The 19,294-nt window shown below is 35.1% G+C and overlaps 1 protein-coding gene across 6 annotated transcripts in view; it reads left to right on the top strand.

Moving 5' to 3' along the window:
* The window catches only part of Baz2b (bromodomain adjacent to zinc finger domain, 2B), a 234,560-nt gene that overhangs the window by 210,065 nt on the left and 5,201 nt on the right, over positions 1-19,294 (top strand). For 4 of the 6 annotated variants that reach the window (XM_013029100.1, XM_013029091.1, XM_013029084.1 and 1 more), the window contains 8 exons: positions 317-461; positions 4,091-4,740; positions 5,146-5,419; positions 5,558-5,713; positions 6,038-6,198; positions 12,057-12,367; positions 12,755-12,890; positions 17,342-17,488. In XM_013029100.1, coding sequence (XP_012884554.1) covers positions 317-461; positions 4,091-4,740; positions 5,146-5,419; positions 5,558-5,713; positions 6,038-6,198; positions 12,057-12,367; positions 12,755-12,890; positions 17,342-17,488 — 1,980 coding nt within the window. The remainder of the gene's footprint in view (positions 1-316; positions 462-4,090; positions 4,741-5,145; positions 5,420-5,557; positions 5,714-6,037; positions 6,199-12,056; positions 12,368-12,754; positions 12,891-17,341; positions 17,489-19,294) is intronic. The other 2 variants (XM_013029108.1, XM_013029116.1) reach the window with 1 other exon arrangement.

The raw sequence follows: 19,294 nt of genomic DNA, 5'->3' as shown, positions 1-19,294 counted from the left end.
TATATCCTTATCAACTAAAATACTCAATCACATATATAAGATCATGTTTTACTTGTGTAAGTCATGTTTTACTAGAAAGTACTTGATAAAATAAAGCTTAAACTTTTCATCTATGCTTATAAAATCCCAATTATTATAAAAATAATTTGTCTTCAGAAATGTTACTAAAGTAAAAGTCAAGCATTCAGTAGTTAGCACTTTGGCTACTCTTTTTTATAAGTAAATTTTATCAACTCTAAACAGAGTAAAATATATGTTAATTTATAAAGTATTTCGCATCCATAAGGTCATTATACATCTGATTTTTTTTTAACAGCAACAGAGTCAGTACAGAAGAAAGCTTTTCGATGCTTCTCATTCTTTACGTTCAATGATGTTTGGCCAGGATCGATATAGACGCCGATACTGGATTCTTCCCCAGTGTGGGGGGATATTTGTGGAAGGCATGGAGAGTGGTGAAGGTAAGACCTTTTTGATTACAAAGCTCAGTGGTAAATAAGAGCTTCTGTTGTTCAAGCCCTATTGCTTCCATTATAAACATCCTAAAACCTTGGTTTCCATTCCTTTGAACCCTTTTCACTGATAAATATTTCCTTGATTTTTATTCTGCCACTCTTTCTGCCATCATTCATAAGTTACTCTTTTTCTTAGCGAAGTCTTACATTTGTAGCTCTTTCCTGTCATCAAATCTTTTTAAATGTGCTGCTTATTCTTTTTTTTTTTGCTGGTCATGGAGCTTGAACTCTGGGCCTGGGTCCTGTCCCTTAGCTCTTCAGCCCAAGACTAACACTTTACCACTTGAGCTGCAGTACCACTTCTGGCTTTTTCTGCTTATGTGGTGCTGAGGAATCAAACCGAGGGCCTCATGCATGTGAGACAAGCACTCTACCACTGAGCCACCGTCCCAATGAACAAGCATCCTGACACACCCCTTGATTGAATCTAAGTCCTTCCTATATTCCTTTTCCACTTTAAAGCCTTGTTCATGTTAAACTTTGGTTTTGGTTTTGTGGGTTTTTTTTTTTTTAATAGCATCTCCTAACCCATTAAACCTCTTCCTATATTTTGTGATATTTATCTACAAATATTATTTTACTGGCTCCATTTCTATTGTATTAACAATTAGCACAGTGCATCTTATATTTATGTATTCAGTAAATATTCTTGAGTTGAACTTTTTGGAAGTTCATGGGCATTTCTAAATGAAATTTGTATGAGGACAAAGATGTATATCAGTGATTACTAATTTGGAGGATGCAGCTTTTCATCTCTGGTGATACTTAAGGCCCAAATCTTCTTTCAGCACATTTTTTAAAGTGCTAGGCATTTATAGGTGCTTCAGGAAGCCCAGAGCTATATAAAGTATAATTAATACCCACCACACGTGGTGGTGAACACTCGTGATCTCACACGCAGAAAGCTGACATAGGAGGATGTCTAGTTTGAGGCTAGCCTGCGTTGCACAGCAAGACCTCATCTCAAAGGGGAAAAAAAAGTTCTAAAGGATCCACAAGAGGATTGGCTAATCATACAGATGATTATACTAGAATATATAAATCAGAGTTTTAAATTTTTTTCACAAAAACAAGTAGAGCTGATAACTGAATATTCCTGCCAGTCATCTCACTTCAAGGGTCTGGATGATGTAGCAAATGTCTTCTGGCTCTATTCTCTGAGTACTTTCCTGAAAAATAGGGAGGCTGGGGGATTTTCCCAGCATGTTTGCAAGGTGAAACCTAAAAGGCTTTTTCTCCATCTAATCTTCTAGTGGCTCCACCACTCCTCCAACAGCTCTTCAAGCCTTGAATCACTTGATAATGTGACTTTCCCATTCCTGGTTGGTATTTAAATTTTGGGGATAGAACCACACATTTCTTCCCATATTCCTTTTCTTTCTTTTTATTTTGGGCACAAAATATCTCTGAATATTTTCACATATGCTTGTCTAGACAGGATGAAATACCGTGGTCTCTGAGCAAATGTGCAGAGGTATCCAGCACTTCGTTTGTTTCCTGGCTGCTTTTAAGATTTTTGCCTATTATTAATTTTGAGTGATTTGATTATTGATGTAGGTAACTTCATAATTATTTTGCTAAAATTTGTTGAGTTTACTGGATCTATGGGATTATAATTTCCACCAATTCAGAAAATTTCCCGCCATTCACATTTCTTATTTAATGTCCTTTCTACTGTCTTCTCAGTGGACCAGTAATGATTGATTAATTTTTCAAATTTCATGTCATGTTTTCTTATTAGCTTGGAAACTTTGTTGGATGCCAAACACTGTAGATTTTACGTCATTGAAGATTGGATATATTTTAATTCTCATTTATACTCTTGAACTTTGTTTAAGTAGTAGGTAGTTACATTAAAAAAAAATGGCCCTTTAAAGTGTTGAACTTGAGTTTGTAAAGCAAAACTAGGATGGAGCTGTCCAGGGATTATTCTATGGGAATTAAACAAGGTTATTGTGAGTATTGTACCCAATGCCTTGGGAGTCTGGAGATCTCTCACTCTGGTTGCTAGGAGCAGGTGCTGTTCCCAGGCTATCAGTACACCTAACACACTAATCATGTGAGATGAGTTTTCCTCCTGGCCTCAAATAGGTTCCTCACGCATATGTTCTCACAAGCATTCAGTTAATACTGGAGGAATTTTTCTGCAGAGTTGTTCTGCAGGTCTCCAGAGCTCTGTCTTGTGCAGCTCTCATTTTCCCAAAGTAAATACCTGAGCACTCTAGTCACTTCGGCCTCCCTAGACTCAGTTCTGTCCCATCAGGCAGTCTATCAGGCTCCACCTGAATTTCTTCTCCCCAGGCTATATTCCGGACACTCTTTAAGGCATAACCAGACAGTGATAGAGCTTGCTGAATTTCTGTTACTGTGTCCAGTTGTAGACTGTCAAATGATACATTTTTTTTCTGTCTGTTTTTTTTTATTAATATGTTAAAACTAGTCCTTATTACTTACTCTACATTGGTTGAAGGTAAGTTTGATGTGTAGGATTAATTTTAACTACAAACTAATTTCAAGAGAAGAGTATGAGAACTTTTAAATATTAACAGAGGGTTGGCTAGATAAATGAAAATTGAATTTCTTCTTTTATTTAATCATTTAAGAAATATTTCTCACAAAGGAAAAATACCAATAAACTAGTGAAATCAGAAAAAGTGTAATTCAAATTTTACCTCCTGCATATTGGCAGGAGGGAAGGTGGCTCAGTGGTAGAGCGCTTGCCTTGCATGCCTGAGGCCCTGGGTTCGATTTCTCAGCACCACATAAGCAAAAAGAAAAAAAGCCGGAAGTGGCACCGTGGCTCAAGTGGTAGAGCGCTAGCCTTGAGCTGAAGAGCTGAGGGACAGTGCCCAGGCCCAGAGTTCAGACCACAGGACCGGACCCCCCCCCCAAAAAAAAGAAAAACATTGATAACATTTGTAGGCTAATAAATATGATTCTTGTCTGAACAAATGCTGATCTGGACTTTCAAGAGGACAGTTTGCAATATATTTCAAGTATATATCTTAGTATTCAATAAGGATTTTTAGAAATTTATCTCAGAAAAGAAAATTTTAAAATGCATACAAGTTATATGATTGACTGAATTGTTAATAATAGTGGATAATTGAGTTTCATAATCTTTATCACTTAAACGACTGATTATTTAAATTATGATGTCATCCATTGAGTGTTCTGTGGCTGTTAAAACTGATGATATAGTTATATATTTAGTTACATAAATATTGATTTATATTTATTTATTGATACTTCACAGGTAGGTTAAGACTATTATGGGTATAAAAAGATTCCTTTTTTAAAATTAGAGGCTAAGGTACATAACAAACTCCTGAAAGTTTTACGCAAAAACTATTAATAGTAATTTTTGCCATGTGATAAGGCTTTCAGTATTTCTGTACTTTAATTTTTTAATAATGTGCACTAATTTTTCAATAAGTAAAAAATGATCCATAGAGAAAAAATATGAGTAACATTAAGTAATATATCAACGTTTATTTAAATATGCTTCTGCTTTGATAGGTAATAAAATTTAGAATATTGGTTTGATGTTTACATAATACTTTATAATTTTGCAGGACTAGAAGAAATTGCAAAGGAAAAGGAAAAGCTTAAAAAGGCAGAAAGTATACAAATTAAAGAAGAAAGGTTTGAGACTCCTGTGGACACTTTAAATTGCTCGAATACAGATCACCAGGAACAAAAGGAAGATCTTAAAGAAAAAGACAACACAAATCTGTTTCTTCAGAAGCCTGGCTCTTTCTCCAAATTAAGCAAGCTTTTGGAAGTAGCTAAGATGCCTCCTGAGTCAGATATTTTGACCCCCAAACCAAATACTAGTGCTAATGGGTGTACACTGTCTTATCAGAACAGTGGTAAACATTCACTGGGCAGCATTCCATCAGCAGCAACACAAAGCAACATGGAGAAGACGGACTCCAATCTATTTAACACTGGTTCAAGTGGTCCAGGAAAATTCTACAGTCCTCTCCCCAATGACCAGTTGTTAAAAACATTGACTGAAAAGAATAGACAGTGGTTTAGCCTTTTGCCAAGAACACCTTGTGATGACACTTCTCTTACCCATGCGGAGATGTCAAGTGTGTCTTTGGTGATTCCTCAGTCCCAGCCACCATCGAAGTCACCTTCCCCTGCCCCAGCTCCTCTTATTGGGTCATCTTCTCAGAATCCTGTTGGCTTAAATCCATTTGCTTTATCGCCTCTACAGGTTTGTATTACTGTCTAAAACTCGGTATGACATTGCTTTATTTACTCTTTGGTTTCCTGAAGGTTTTCACTCAGGGGATTGTTTGGATAATTATACTGCCCCTGCCACAGTGAAAACTGCCAGAATTTCTGTCACCAAGCTCCATTAGAACTACTGACTTTTAAACTGTGTCTTAAGTCTTCATTATACACTTTTTTAAGCTTACTGCTGTTGCAGTATATCTAAAGTCATTTTTTTTGAGGGAGCAAATAAGAACACTGAATTTAACATTATGTTGCCAATGTATTTCATTTTCCTCTGATTATGATAAATGAAAAAAATTCAGAATTTGAAAAACAGTTTTAGATAAACACTGTTCCTAACCCCTCAGAGTAATCTACTTTTTAATTATTTCATTTTTTGCAGATGAAAAGTGGAGTGTCTATGATGGGACTTCAGTTTTGTGGGTGGCCCGCCGGTGTACTTACCTCCAATATTCCATTTACATCACCTTTGCCTAATTTGGGACCAGGGTTGGGACTATCAGAAGGAAATGGTAATTCATTCTTGACTTCCAGTGTTGCATCAAGTAAAAGTGAATCTCCAGTCCCTCTGAATGAAAAACCCTCTTCAACTCAACCAGCAGCTCTTGAAGTAGCAAAACCAGTAGATTTTCCCAGTCCAAAACCCATTCCAGAAGGTAAGTGCATTGCGAGAACACAGGGTACTTACTCATCCACTTCATTACCATGGATGATAAAAATCTTTAGGATTACTTTGTACCATTATTTCCTATTCAAAATATTTGTAAAAGATCTGCATATTTATCTTGACTTAGAAATGCAATTTGGTTGGTGGAGAATTATTGACCCAGAAGATCTAAAAACTTTACTCAAAGTTCTACATCTTAGAGGAATAAGAGAAAAGGCATTACAAAAACAGATTCAGAAACATTTGGATTATATTACTCAAGCGTGTATCAAGAATAAGGATGGTATGTACCTAAAGAGATTTCTGTTCGCTTGCTCAATTATGAGAATTTTTTATCCTTAAATATATTTTAATATGGCTTATTTTATTATGATTTTTCTATTTTACTTACAAAAGAGTAACTATTTACATTTCTTAAATTGGTTCTTTAATTTTTAGCACCTGCACACATATTGTCTCGTGTCTGTAACACATGAGGAAGCCTGAGACCATGTGTATGTTAAGTTAGATGTTTGTGGTACCCCTGGAATTATATTCACTTCCTAGAAGAAATCAAGGGGGTGGGGAAATGTTGTGGATTTAAAATTTAATCTCTTTTCAAATATAGTTGCTATTATTGAATTAAATGAAAATGAAGAAAACCAGGTGACTCGAGATATTGTGGAAAACTGGTCAGTAGAAGAACAAGCAATGGAGATGGATTTGAATGTCCTTCAGCAGGTAGAAGACCTAGAAAGGAGAGTTGCATCAGCAAGTTTGCAAGTGAAGGTAAAACTGACTTGAAATAAGACCTGTTTTTAGGATAATGAAAGGTAATGAATTCTTACTATAAGCCTAAGATGTCCATGTTACTGCAGTCTCATTTAATGCATATACAATGCTGATTGAAATTCCCCATCTTACAGGTAAGGAACAGAGTAAGTAAACACTAATAGTTAAATAAGTGGTTCAAACCAAGCCTGTTTGTAGTTAAAAGAACTACAACTTTTAACTACAACTTGCTGCTACCTACTGGTAGTCACAAATCTTTCTTCTGGTATTGAGTTCTTTATCAATAGCAAAATTTTATAGTTTTTTATCATGATAGATATTGTGATCTAATCTAAACCTTTTTTGGGGGTGGTAGTATTGGGGTTTGACTTAGGGCCTTACACTAGTTAGACAGGTGCTCTACCACTCGAGCCACACCCTCATCACTCTTTTTTTTTTCTTTCTGCGGTTTTTTAAGTAAGGTCTCATATTTGTGCCCATACCCAGACTCAGACCATGCTCTCCTACTTACTTCCTCCTACATAGCTAGGATGCATACCATCTTGTTAGTTGAGATGGGGTATTCCTAACTTTTTCCCTTGGGATGACCTCAAACCAGAATCCTCTCCATCTTCACCTCCTAGGTAGATGGGACTACAGGGGTAAGCTACCATGCCCAGTTCCCTTTGGTATAAATCTTAGTCAAACTCCTACTACAGCATTTCATATAGAACCAGGAACTACCTTGTAGAGGAGCCATGTTATATGTCAGACTTTTACTCTCTATGTTTTAAATTTGGAGAACAGTGTATATAGGTAAATTCAAATATATGTCATATTATAATACTAGTATGTGCCCTACATATATTTGAAAAGTATACATTCATCTTTCTAATTTGCCTGTCACAAACAATGATCAGCACTGGTTTCCAGTGGATAGACAAAAGGATAGTTTCAGAGTAAGAATTTTGGTTCTGAAAAGAGAGTATAAGTGCTTTCTCAGTTATTAAAAAGGGATTTGTGAGAGTAAATGGATAAATGATAAAGAAGCATAAAAGGCAAAAAAGAAAGCACTTGGCAAAGCTTTAGGAACTTAGGCTCATGTAATTTGATATTTTATTTAGAATGAGAAACTTACTGATGAATACTATTCTATCCAATAATTAAAATTCTGCTTTATGAGTGGGAGGAGGAAATAGGAGATACTGAGGCATGAGGAAGAGTGAAGTACGTTACTGAAAATATATGTGAAGCTAGAATAATGAATGAGGAGGGAAAGTGTGGGTATATAAGAGAAAAAGTGAATTTGTTCAAAGTATACTTGTGTGCATATGAGAATACCACAGTGATGCCCTCTATACTATTAAATATATGCTCAATTCAAGATAATTATAATTTAAATAAATAAAATTGTTTTATAATTAGTTTTGAGGATCTAAACATGCAATTTTCCAGAACTAATACAATATCCATATTTTTAACATGCTTATTGGATCTCTTAGGTCAGGTATTTCACATCCTCCTTACATTGAGAATATTAAGTGCAATTTTAATCTTCTTGTCACAGGACCATTAACTGGATACCAGCCATTAGACATGATGCCTTAGAAAAATGTAGAAAGGTTTCCCCTAAACGTAGTATGCCTTGCCTAAACTATTATCTCTGCCTTTGATAGTCTTTATCCTCTCTTGTCAGTTAATTATTTGCTGGTTAAATGTTTCCATGTTTCCTCCACCTTTTCCATCTAATTTGCCACTGAAAGTTTGGAAAGCTTATCTTCAAAGTTTGAAAAACTGTTTTCAAGCTGGGAGCCAATGGCACATGCCTGTCCTCCTGGCTACTGAGGATGCTGATATCTGAGGATCATAGTTCCAAGCCAGCAGGAAAGTCCAAGACTCTTACCTCCAATAAACTACTTAAAAAAGCCAAAAGTGGTGCCGTGGCTCAAGTGGTAGAGCCATAACCTTGAGCAAAAGCAGCTCAGGTACAGCACCTAGGCCTAGTTAAAGCTCCAGGAACCACAAAAACAAGAAAGATGTTTTAGTTGGAGTATGGATCTGAAACCTTTTTCAAGTGACATAGTATGAGTACACTGACCTTATACTATGCTGGCTGCCTAAATATTCTTGGCTGTGTTTTCAGTAGGTAAAATAAGTAGAATCAGTTGTTCAAATGGGATGTTTTGGCTTCCTGTTAAAAAGGTGTTAATGAGTTATTCTATATTATTCTTATTTGTTTGTTTATGCCAGTAATGAGGCTGGAGTTCTACCACTAAATCCATACCTCTACTTCTGACTTTTTGCTGGTTGATTTTTTACAGACTTTCTACCCAAACCCTGACCTGGGTTGACTTCAGATTGTGATCCTCAGCCTTCTGAGTATCTAGTATTAAAGACATGAGTTACTAGCATCAAGCTCTATTCTAGATTATTCTAACAACTGAAAAACACTATTGTTGAAAAGAGGGTGAAAATAACCATTTAAAAATTCATCATTTTAACAATGATGAATGTAGAAGATTTAATAGTTCAGTTTCATTATTTTTTCCTGAAAAAAGGAAATGGAGATTATATTGTTAGCCTGGGAAACTAGCCACTATAAAAGCATATTAAACAGCCGTCATCTACTTAAGTGCATTCATTTCTATTTTTAACACTGATAATCCTTTTGAAATGTTCTTTTTATGTTGTAGGAAAATCTGTGAATTCCTACCCCTGGTTTAAGTTTTGAGAATATGCAAAAAGTCTAATTATTCCCAGCTCCTCTTTAAGGTTTTCTCTTTTATAAGCTAATTATTTCCTCCAATCATTAGTCCTATGAAATAGTTTCCAGGTTCATGATTCTCTTCTGAGTAAGTCCCAATGTCAGTGCCCTTAAAATGTACTAGTAACTGTGCATAAAAATGGCTCCTTGTAAAAAAAAAAAAGGCTCCTTCTAACATACCTGTTTTGATACTATTAGAAATCGGTGCAGCCTTTAAATATCCAAATCATACTGTTGCTTTACTGAGTAGACAGTTTAAAAAAGAAAAAAAAGAAGGAAAAAACACCCTATTCCAGCACTAGTGGCTTACACTTGCAATCCTAACTACTTGGGAGGCTAAGATCTGAGGATTGCAGTTCAAAGCCAGCCTGGGCAGGAAAGTTTGTGAAACCTTGAGCTGTGGCTCAAATGGTAGAGTGCTAGCCTTGAGTAAGAGTTCAGTGACAGCACTCAAGCTCTGAGTTCAAGCCCCACGACTGGCAAAAAAAAAAGTCTTTGAGCCTCTTTCAAAGAACTTTTTAGTTCTTTCACATGTGGTATTACTTTGATTTTTCTTCTCAAAGCTGAAATTTGCATTTGTCATTGTATTTTTATTGATTACATTTGGGTGTACTTTTGAGCATATGAAACTATTTTTATTTTAATTCTGTCATCTAGAGTATTAACTGTCCTTCCTAGTTTTAATTTTCTCAGACTTATAATAATCAACCAAGTTATTCATAAATTCACTAACAAAACAAACCAAATGAATGCCTTTAGGCACTGGCACTAAGGCATTTTTCTGAAATGAAGCTCTGTTAATTGCCATTTTTTAAATATCATTTTCATCCACCTAAATTTCTCTAAGTGCAATCTAATCTAGTCTTTCTGTTGTTGTTGTTACTGTTAGTTTGAAATCAAGATATACTATGTTTTCAGAATTCTCTTTAGTTAAAAATTGAATATGCCTTTCACAATATAAGGAGATTTGTTTAACATGACTTGGATCTGTGCATTTCTGTCTACTATGGATAATTCTCTCCTACCTAGCACCATGTCCCAAGATCTTGCTAGGCAAGGACTTGGTACCATTGAATCCCAGCCTCCTTACTTTCTTTTTACTTCTTTCCTTCCCTTACAACCTAATTTCTTTGAATTTGTCCCTTTTCCCCCCTCTCTCCCTCTCTCCTTCTATCTCCCTTCCTTTCTTATATGAGGTCTCAGTATGTAGCCTAAGCTGGCCTCCTAAACCTTGTAATCCTCCTGTCTCAGTTCCTATTCTACTATGTCTGGCTTCCTAGCCTCTCTTTCTAAATATAAATATCTATTGAGATAATGAGAGAGACTTGGTTCTAATATATAAATAAAGTGATTGTCTCTAATTTTTTAAGTTCATTCTATTTTAATTGGATAAAATGTGGTTCCTGTGTTCAGAAAGCTTGTCATAGAATAATAAGGTGGTTACATAATGTATGAGCCTTAGAAAAATAATACTCAACTTCTGGTGGAGATATGGAAGAGATCAGGAAAGAGTCCATGTAGAAGACAAGGTGGAAAGAGGATGAGAAAGGTTTGACAGAGACCAGGGAATTCCATAATAGGAAGTGGGAACTTTATGAACCAAGAACCAGATGAGTTTGCTTATCATGTTTGTACAACAGCAAGTCATAGGATTTAACCACATCACAGAATATGTGAATGGGAACATGAGAAAAAAGGTAGATTGGCATATTGAATTCCCTTATAAGATTGGACTTCAAGTTGAACTCCAGTGGCTCACACCTTTTTTAAAATTTTATTGTCAAGGTGATGTTCAGAGGGGTTACAGTCACATACAGAGTAATAAGTATACTTCTTATCGAATATGGCTCACACTTACAACCCAAGATTTTTGGGAGGCTAAGAACAGTAAGATTGAGGTTTGACACTAGCCTGGTAGAAAAGTTCATGAGATCCCTTTTAACATGTAGCTGGATGCAGTAGCACATGCCTGTGATCCCAAGCTATATGGAAGGTTGAGAATTAGAGAATCATGATATGAAGCTAAATAGGACAGAAAAGTCCGTAAGACTCCCATCTCAAGGAAGGCAAGCTAGACACAGTGGTTCAAGCCTGTGACCCTAGCAACAACAGGAAGCCTAAAGTAGGCAGATTAGGCCTGTACTGCAGCAGGAAGAGAGACCCCATTAAAAAACTAGCCAGTGAAAAATAGGGTTGGTGGCATAGCTGAGTGGTGTATCATGCCAGCCAGGAAAGTGCAACATACACCAAAAAGAAAACAAAAATCAATTGGGACTTTATTAAAACATTGAGGAATCTTTGAAGGATTTTCAGCCAGAGGATCATTAGAAGAAGGTAAGTTATAAGGTCATTAATTCATTCTATGTGTACATACATATATGTGTGTGTACATATGTACATATATATGTACACACATATATATTCCCATTATTTGCTCTAATTGTGTTGACAGTAAGTGAATAGAAGAGAAACAGACACACTCCCTGCCCTCATGGGATTTAGAAGTAGATAGAAGGCGCCAGAGCATTTCATAGTGGTAGGAGAGCCTGTAATAGAGGGACTTACCTCCTAAAGGAAGGTGGGGAATAATTTGTCTTGGGATGCTTTCATTCTAAAATGAATTTTAACATAAGAGCTGCAGGATGAATGGACTTCACTAGGTGAAGAACTGGGAAAAGGTACACAGACAAAGATAAAAGTATATGCAGATCTCTTACAACCAGGGTGACAATGATGTCAGTCCTCACAGAAGAGTAGGGGAAGATGGGAAAATAGAAAGTCAGATACAGACCACACACATTTCCTTTTATGTAAGCCCATAAAATTAATATCCATGCTAGTTAAAATTTTTCTAGAATACTTTGCTGAATTTTTATTATACCTGTTCTAACATCAAAAGTTGATAAATGTTCTTTTTCAAACTTGTCTTACAACTATTTCTCTTTTTTTGTTTTGTTCTTGTTTTACTGTATTATTAGGAAACACAAGGTAAAAGCTTTAGTAGAGATCTTTGAGATCTGCTGGTGTCTGCTGCTGTATTTTAAGTAAAGGTAACTCACCCATCTGGCATATTAAGAAAAAATCATAATAACGTTAGTCTCTTCATATATAGGGTTGGATGTGTCCAGAGCCCGCATCAGAAAGGGAGGACTTGGTATATTTTGAACATAAGTCATTTACTAAATTGTGCAAGGAGCATGATGGAGAAATTACTGGCGAAGACGAAAACAGTGCACATGCACTAGAGCGGAAGAGTGACAACCCCCTAGATATAGCTGTAACCAGGCTGGCTGATTTGGAGCGGAACATTGAAAGAAGGTATCTGAAGAGCCCCTTAAGTACCACCATTCAGATCAAACTGGATAATGTGGGCACAGTTACTGTCCCTGCTCCTGCACCATCCATTAGTGGTGATGGTGACGGGTAGGTTATTGAGATTAACTTGAAAAATTATTGTGCTTCTTTGCTAATTGGAGCCTATTTTCTATTGCCTGTTATCTATGTATCTTCTTGTATGTCTGTGATCCATATGGATCATGCTATTTGCATGGTGCTTTGTAAAAACATTTTTTTTTTGTTATGTGCATTGATAATCTTGCAAAGTGATCTTACATTTACCTGGTTGTGACTAAGCTTTGAGGCACGTAGCCACAGTCTGTGCACTACATCAAATTTAGTTGCTTAAACTTTATACTTACTGGCTGTTCCATGTTTTTGTCATTGCTTGGCTTTCAGTGTGATGATTGTTTCACATTCTAGTAACCATAAATATAGACGTGACCTACTTAATTTTTCTATATTTCAATGCAGAATTGAAGAGGATATTGCTCCAGGGCTCAGGGTATGGAGAAGGGCATTATCAGAAGCTCGCAGTGCTGCACAGGTAGCTCTGTGCATTCAGCAGTTACAGAAATCAATAGCATGGGAAAAATCAATTATGAAAGTTGTAAGTGTTTTTATTTAAGAAATACTATAACTAATATACTTTATCCTGTTTTTCCAACCTCCAGATCTTTCTTAATTATACATTATCTACTGTCACTATAATATGTGCTGTTTTTAAGGGTTTCTCTAAGTCTTAAAAACCATATAATCTAATACCTTCTTCTCTTGAGCTTTTTGAAGGAAACTACTAAATTATATTATTTTGCTTCTGCTTCTTTGAATGTTGTTTATGTTTCTAACTGAAGTTATCTCCTTTATTCTGCTGTTATAAATAGTTGATAATCTAAAGGCCATAAAGGCCCTTTAACTTCTATAAACATTCCAGTTGCTACAATTACTTGCTATATTATTGTATTCCTAAAGCATTTTAATTTTCTGTCAGTTTTTCTTTTAATGCTAAGAAGTAACCTGAGACAAAGGACAAAGAGTGAACCAATACCTCAGTGATAATCACAAGACACTATGTTGGAAATGAACTTTACAAGTTGGGGGAGGGGAGGGAGGAAAGTTAGGAGAGGAGGAAAAGTGGGAGAAAACAAGGTAGGGGGTAATAATGTTAGATAAGAAATGTACTCATTACCTTATTTACATAACTGTAACCTCTCTGACATCACCCTTACAATAAAATTAAACAAAACAACATAATACAAAAAAGGCAGTAACCAGAGAAGTAAATGCAAAATATGACCTCAGACTTTTGCACTTGCATGTCTGCATCAGATATGATTAATAGCAAGAGACCAATCTAGTCCTTCATCTACTAATAAAACTGATTTTTCACTTTCTTTGTACAAGCCCATTTAGTTATTGTTATATAATGAGACATTGTTTTGTGCTAGGAACCAAAATGTTACTTAGTGAAAATAGTGAAATAATGAAAATGGTTTGTATATTTCCAAAGGTACTTCTTTTAGAGCATGTGAAAACACCCGCATTGCTGTTTACTCTCTCCTGTATAGAGTAGTATCTGTAATATGTTCATATTCATGAGTCACTTTGACATTAACGTTCTTGGTTTTTTAAATTTTGGTTGTTCAAGAGTTTGAAATGCAAGCTTTATACCATTTTTACTTTTAGTTATTTTTCAATATCGTAATTTTTCTAGAGCTGGCCTCAGACAGAAATCAGGAAGGAGCCTGGCCCAATATTTATTTTTGAACTACACACACACACTTTAAAATTCAAACATCTGAGATTTGTTTTCATGAATGACTAAAAGCCCAAGTTTCTTTACTTAAAATGCTCATTCTCCAGTGAAAAGCAGAGATCCTTAAATAATTTATCTTTTTTTTTTGCTTCTTTTCTTACTTAGTTTATATTTGGACTACTCAAGAACTTACCCTTTTCTTTTTAAAATAACTTTGATTTTTCCTGTGGTTTTTCACTTTGTCTTAATTATTATGTCTTTGGAATTCAAATCTGTAGATTGTATAGTATGTTTGAACTTAGGTCTTTCTCAGTTCAGATTGGAGCTTATTATAAGCTTTAGACATTTTTCAGTTCATCATAGCATTGTCTTAAATATAAAAACACCTACTTATAAATATAAATATATGGGCTGTGAAGGTGGCTCAGTGGTAGAGCGCTTGCCTTGCATGCATGAAGCCCTGGGTTTGATTCCTCAGCACCACATAAGCAAAAAGAAAAAAGCTGGAAGTGGCACTGTGGTTCAAATGGTAGAGTGCTAGCCTTGAGCTGAAGAACTGAGGGACAGGGCCCAGGCCCAGAGTTCAGGCCCCACGACCAGACTCCCCCCAAAAATAAATAAATATATTACTCCTAAAATTATTATTAAGTTATAAGGTCACATTGGAGAAATGTAATTGTTAAAATTTAGGTTTTACCGATTCAAAATGATGTAATTTTCATCAAAATTATACTGACTTTTTGTCCACAAAACATGCCATCATGAGATAGACAGTTTGTTAATAAACGTAAATGCAGAACCCCAAACCATGTTTCTAAACTTGTTTGATATTAGTATTCTTACTTTCTTGGCTTTGTTTTTTATTTTGTTTTAATATTTGAAATAGTCACACTGTTAGCTCAGGCTAGCCTTTAACTTGAAATCTCCTCCTGTCTTAACCTTCTGAATGCTTGAATTATATATAATGCCCAGGGTTGCTATCTAAAGACTCCTTAAGTTTTTGCCAATTTATCGATCTTTGTTATTAATATGTATTTATATATTTAACTCTATCTATCTATCTATCTATCTATATATTTTTTTTTTTTTTTGGTCAGTCATGCAGCTTGAACTCTGGGCCTGGGCTCAGTCCCTAAGCTCTTCAGCTCAAAGCTAGCACTTAACACTTTAACCATGATGACACTTCTGGTTTTCTGGTAGTTAATTGGAGATAAGAGTCTCATAGACTTTCCTGCCCAGGCCAGCTTTGAACTATGATCCTCAGATCTCAGCCTCCTGAATAGCTAAGATTACAGGCATGAGCCACCAGCACCTGGCTTTAGATCTTGATTTGTTTTTTAAGTATCTCATGTTTTACTTGTGTGCTGAGAGTGTAACTCAGTAGCAGAACACTTGCCTAGCTTACATGAGCCAGTTGGTTCAATCTCCAGCAAAAAAAAAAAAAGATAGCTATTTATTATAAAAATTATGTTGATCAAAAGGAAGCGTCATATGACCAAGGTACAGTTGATCAAGTACATTGGATGCATGTGTATAATGAATTTTATGGTAATAAACAATGAAAAATAAAGTAATGTCCTGTTGGGCAGAAACCAAGCCTACCAAGACAGGGGAAACTTCAGTTTGCCATTAGATAATTCTCTAGCCACAATATATTTTATATTTTTGTTGATGTAAAAATGGGTAATATTCATTTTTTACTATGGTAGCAAGAAGTTAAAGACAAATATTAATACATTTGCTCTAAGTCATTTTGAGCATTTCAATAGGGCTATGAGTTTGGTATCTGTCACCCTTAAGACTATTGGATGATGTAAAATTTTTCTTCTTAAATCATACACATGAAATGGAAAAGACCTTATTTGTAGTATTTTTAATATCTGTGGTAGAAAACAGAATTTTTTATGAGGCTCATTTTAAACATCATTAGGATATTTTATTATATCCTACCAATAGAAGTTAGACAATAGAACTTTTAAAGATGTAACTCAAATTTGGCATAATAACACCATCTTAAGGTACTTAATGATGTGTGGTGTTGAGAGAGTTCATACAATACTTTTTTTTAGAATTTGAACTATACTGTGTTTGTTCTTAGTTCTGGATACATGCCAGTTTTCCTACTACATGTATAGTAGATATTTTTAATAAATGTTTCTTCACTTGATAACTTGGATAGTGTACATTTACCATTGATTAGGTTCTTAAATTCTCATCGATTGGTGTATATATTATGGCGTATAGGTTACACTTTCCCTAAACTAAGATATATAATGTTGTAATAGGAAATAAACTAAGTAAGTTAGAACTATTAAGATTACATAAATACCTAACTTTTAATATAGATAAGTATAAAAATAAAATAAGTATAAGTGAATACCGATTTCAGTGTTTTTATTTTTTAAAATATTGATTGGATGACATTTCCTATTTGACTAGAATGTGAATTAAATATCAAAAAATGTTAATACCAGTTTTTAAAGCTATCTGGAATACTTTTATTTGTCTAACTTTTCTTTCCTTTTGTAAAACGATAGACAGATTATGTATGCATGGAAAAATTCTCTTTGCAGATTTAAAGTTCTTAATAATATTATACATTTTTCCATAGAGAAGAAATAATTGTACATTTAGTTCTTGAAAAAAAATATGACCTTACGTTCTTTAATTATATTCTATATGCTTCCTTATCTTGGAAATAATGTTCTTAGTTTCATTTCTAGGTAATTTTTTCAGTTTCCTGGTTTATAAATATTTTTAATTCAGTCACAAACTGTAGGTGGATAATTTAACCAAAGCTTAGGGAATATCTTTTTCTTATTATACATAATTATGATACTAATATAGGTTTCCTAATTTTTAATCTTAAAGATGACTCTAACTCTTATTTCTTCCTCAGATTATCATAAGGATACTAAGATAAGCAAAAGATGAAACACATTCTTTAAAAACAAAAACACCATGTATTAAAGCTATTCATTGCTTTATGTGCTCTAATGTCATGTTAATTATTTCATATGTTAATGTGTACATGCTTCCAAAGTGTGTGCAGGCATTGAGCCTCTAGCTTTGTTCTTTGCAGTGTACCTGAAATGTGCATCTACCTCAATAGAACTGCTCACCCGTCCTGTGGTCCATATCTGTGTAACGAGAGATACATAGATATGTATGGCTATTACATATTTGTTAGCAAGCGGAATGTTCATTACTAATTAATATAAGTTAGGAATGATGGTCTGTTTAGCATCCCAGTAACTGTTGCTCCAAGCAGAGGGTTAATTTTGAATGATTTTTATGTGTTATAGTACTGCCAAATCTGTCGGAAAGGAGATAATGAAGAGCTGCTTCTCCTTTGTGACGGCTGTGACAAAGGCTGTCATACCTACTGCCACAGACCCAAGATTACCACCATACCAGATGGTGACTGGTTTTGTCCAGCTTGCATTGCTAAGGTAAGATTTATAAAGGATTTAAGTTTTTAATTACCAGATCAAAATGCAGAAATATGGCCATTGTTTTATTTAAAATGTGCTTCACATGCGAGAGTTTACTTTTGATCATTTTTGTCATATAAAGTTAAATATACTTCAACAGTAATCTTCACTAGCAAGACATTTATCTTTTAGCTTTATAATTGCCAAATTTTGAAATGTTTCTCTAATACTATATATTATATAAATTGCTTAATAAGTAAATGTTTGAAGTCCTGGAGATTCCACTTAATAGGCCATGATTAGTTCTGTTTTCACTAAATTTGCTTACATTAGAATTCTGGGTAGCATTACTCAAAGAACAAACTTGGACACATTTGTTATCCATGCCCTTCTCTGTGAATGCAGTTTTTTGTTGTTGTTCTTGTTATTTTCTTTTTTGGCTTTCGTTGCTTTTCTTAGATGGAGTCCATAGTATTTGCCTGGGACTAGCCTGGATCATGATGTTTCTACATAAGCCTCCCAGATAGCAAGGGTCAGAAGCATACATCACCACACCCAGTTTATTGGTTAGATGGAATTTTGCTAACTTTCTAAAACCTTGTTCTTCCTGATCTCTTCTCCCAAGAAGCTGGGATTATAGATATGAGTTTACCATACCCAGCTATTTTTTAGTATTCCAAGCCTCTGCATCTGTGTGTGTGTGTGTGTGTGTGTGTGTGTGTGTGTGTGTGTGTGTGTGTGTGTGCGAGAGAGAGAGGAGAGAGAGAAAGAGGCATTTGAACTGAGGGTCTTGTGCTTACTCAGCTGATGCTATATCACTTGAGCAATACCTCCATCCCTGAATTTCACCGGTTATTTTGTAGCTAGAGCCTCACAGCCTATGTCTGTTTAGGCTGGTTTTAAAACAAATTTCTCTGGATCTCAACCTCTTAAGTAGCTAAAACTGCAGACACTAGTACCCAGCAACTGTTTGTTTTTAATTCAGTCAAATGGATTGTGGCTCTAACAATAATAAAAATATTCTAAATGTTTAATATTTAGGAAACATAAGATTTTAAATATAGGAAATATAAGGTTTTAAAATACCTTTTCATTTAATTTATATTTCCATAAAAATATGTGCCTTGGTCTTCAATGGCTACTTCTTCATATAGGATCATGATTATTTTTATAATCTATGTATTTACATGTGCATATTAAGGATCTATGTGTATATCTACACATTCATAGATGCATACCTAGAGACTTACATATTAAAAGTTTCAAACTCCAGTGTCTACAACAGCGAAGCAAGTAACTCAGAAGTTAATTAGAAGCCAGGCTTGGTAGAACCCACAATCTTAGCTGAGACTAGAGGAGTCCAAGATCAGCCAGGATTACTTAGCAAGACTGTCTCAGAAAGGAAGAAAGAGAGAGAGAGAGAGACAGTGAGGGAGGAAGGGGGCAGGGGGTAGGGAGGTAGGGAGGAAAAGTAGGGCATCTATGATTAAGAATGAAGTCATCAGCTAACAGGTTAATAATAAAAATTGTCCAAAATTACACAGCAAGAGAGCCATAGCTAGGATTCATATTCTTTGATTCGATTTCTTTTTCTTTTTTCTTTTGTTAGTTGTGGGGATTAAACTCAGGGCTTGGGTACTATCACTGAACTTTTCTGCTCAAGGCTAGGGCTCTACCACTTTGAACCACAACCCTATTTACAGATTTTCCTGCCTTTGCTGGCTTCAAACCACAATCCTCAGATCTTGGCCTCCTGAGTAGCTAGAATTATAGGCATGAGTCACCAGCACCCAGCTTATTTCATTTATTTCTATGTTGTTTCCT

This window comes from Dipodomys ordii, unplaced genomic scaffold (assembly GCF_000151885.1).
Source record: "Dipodomys ordii isolate 6190 unplaced genomic scaffold, Dord_2.0 Scaffold5, whole genome shotgun sequence".
Lineage (NCBI taxonomy): Eukaryota > Metazoa > Chordata > Mammalia > Rodentia > Heteromyidae > Dipodomys > Dipodomys ordii.
Note: the sequence above shows the minus strand (reverse complement) of the source record. Positions and strands in the feature narration are given on the sequence as shown.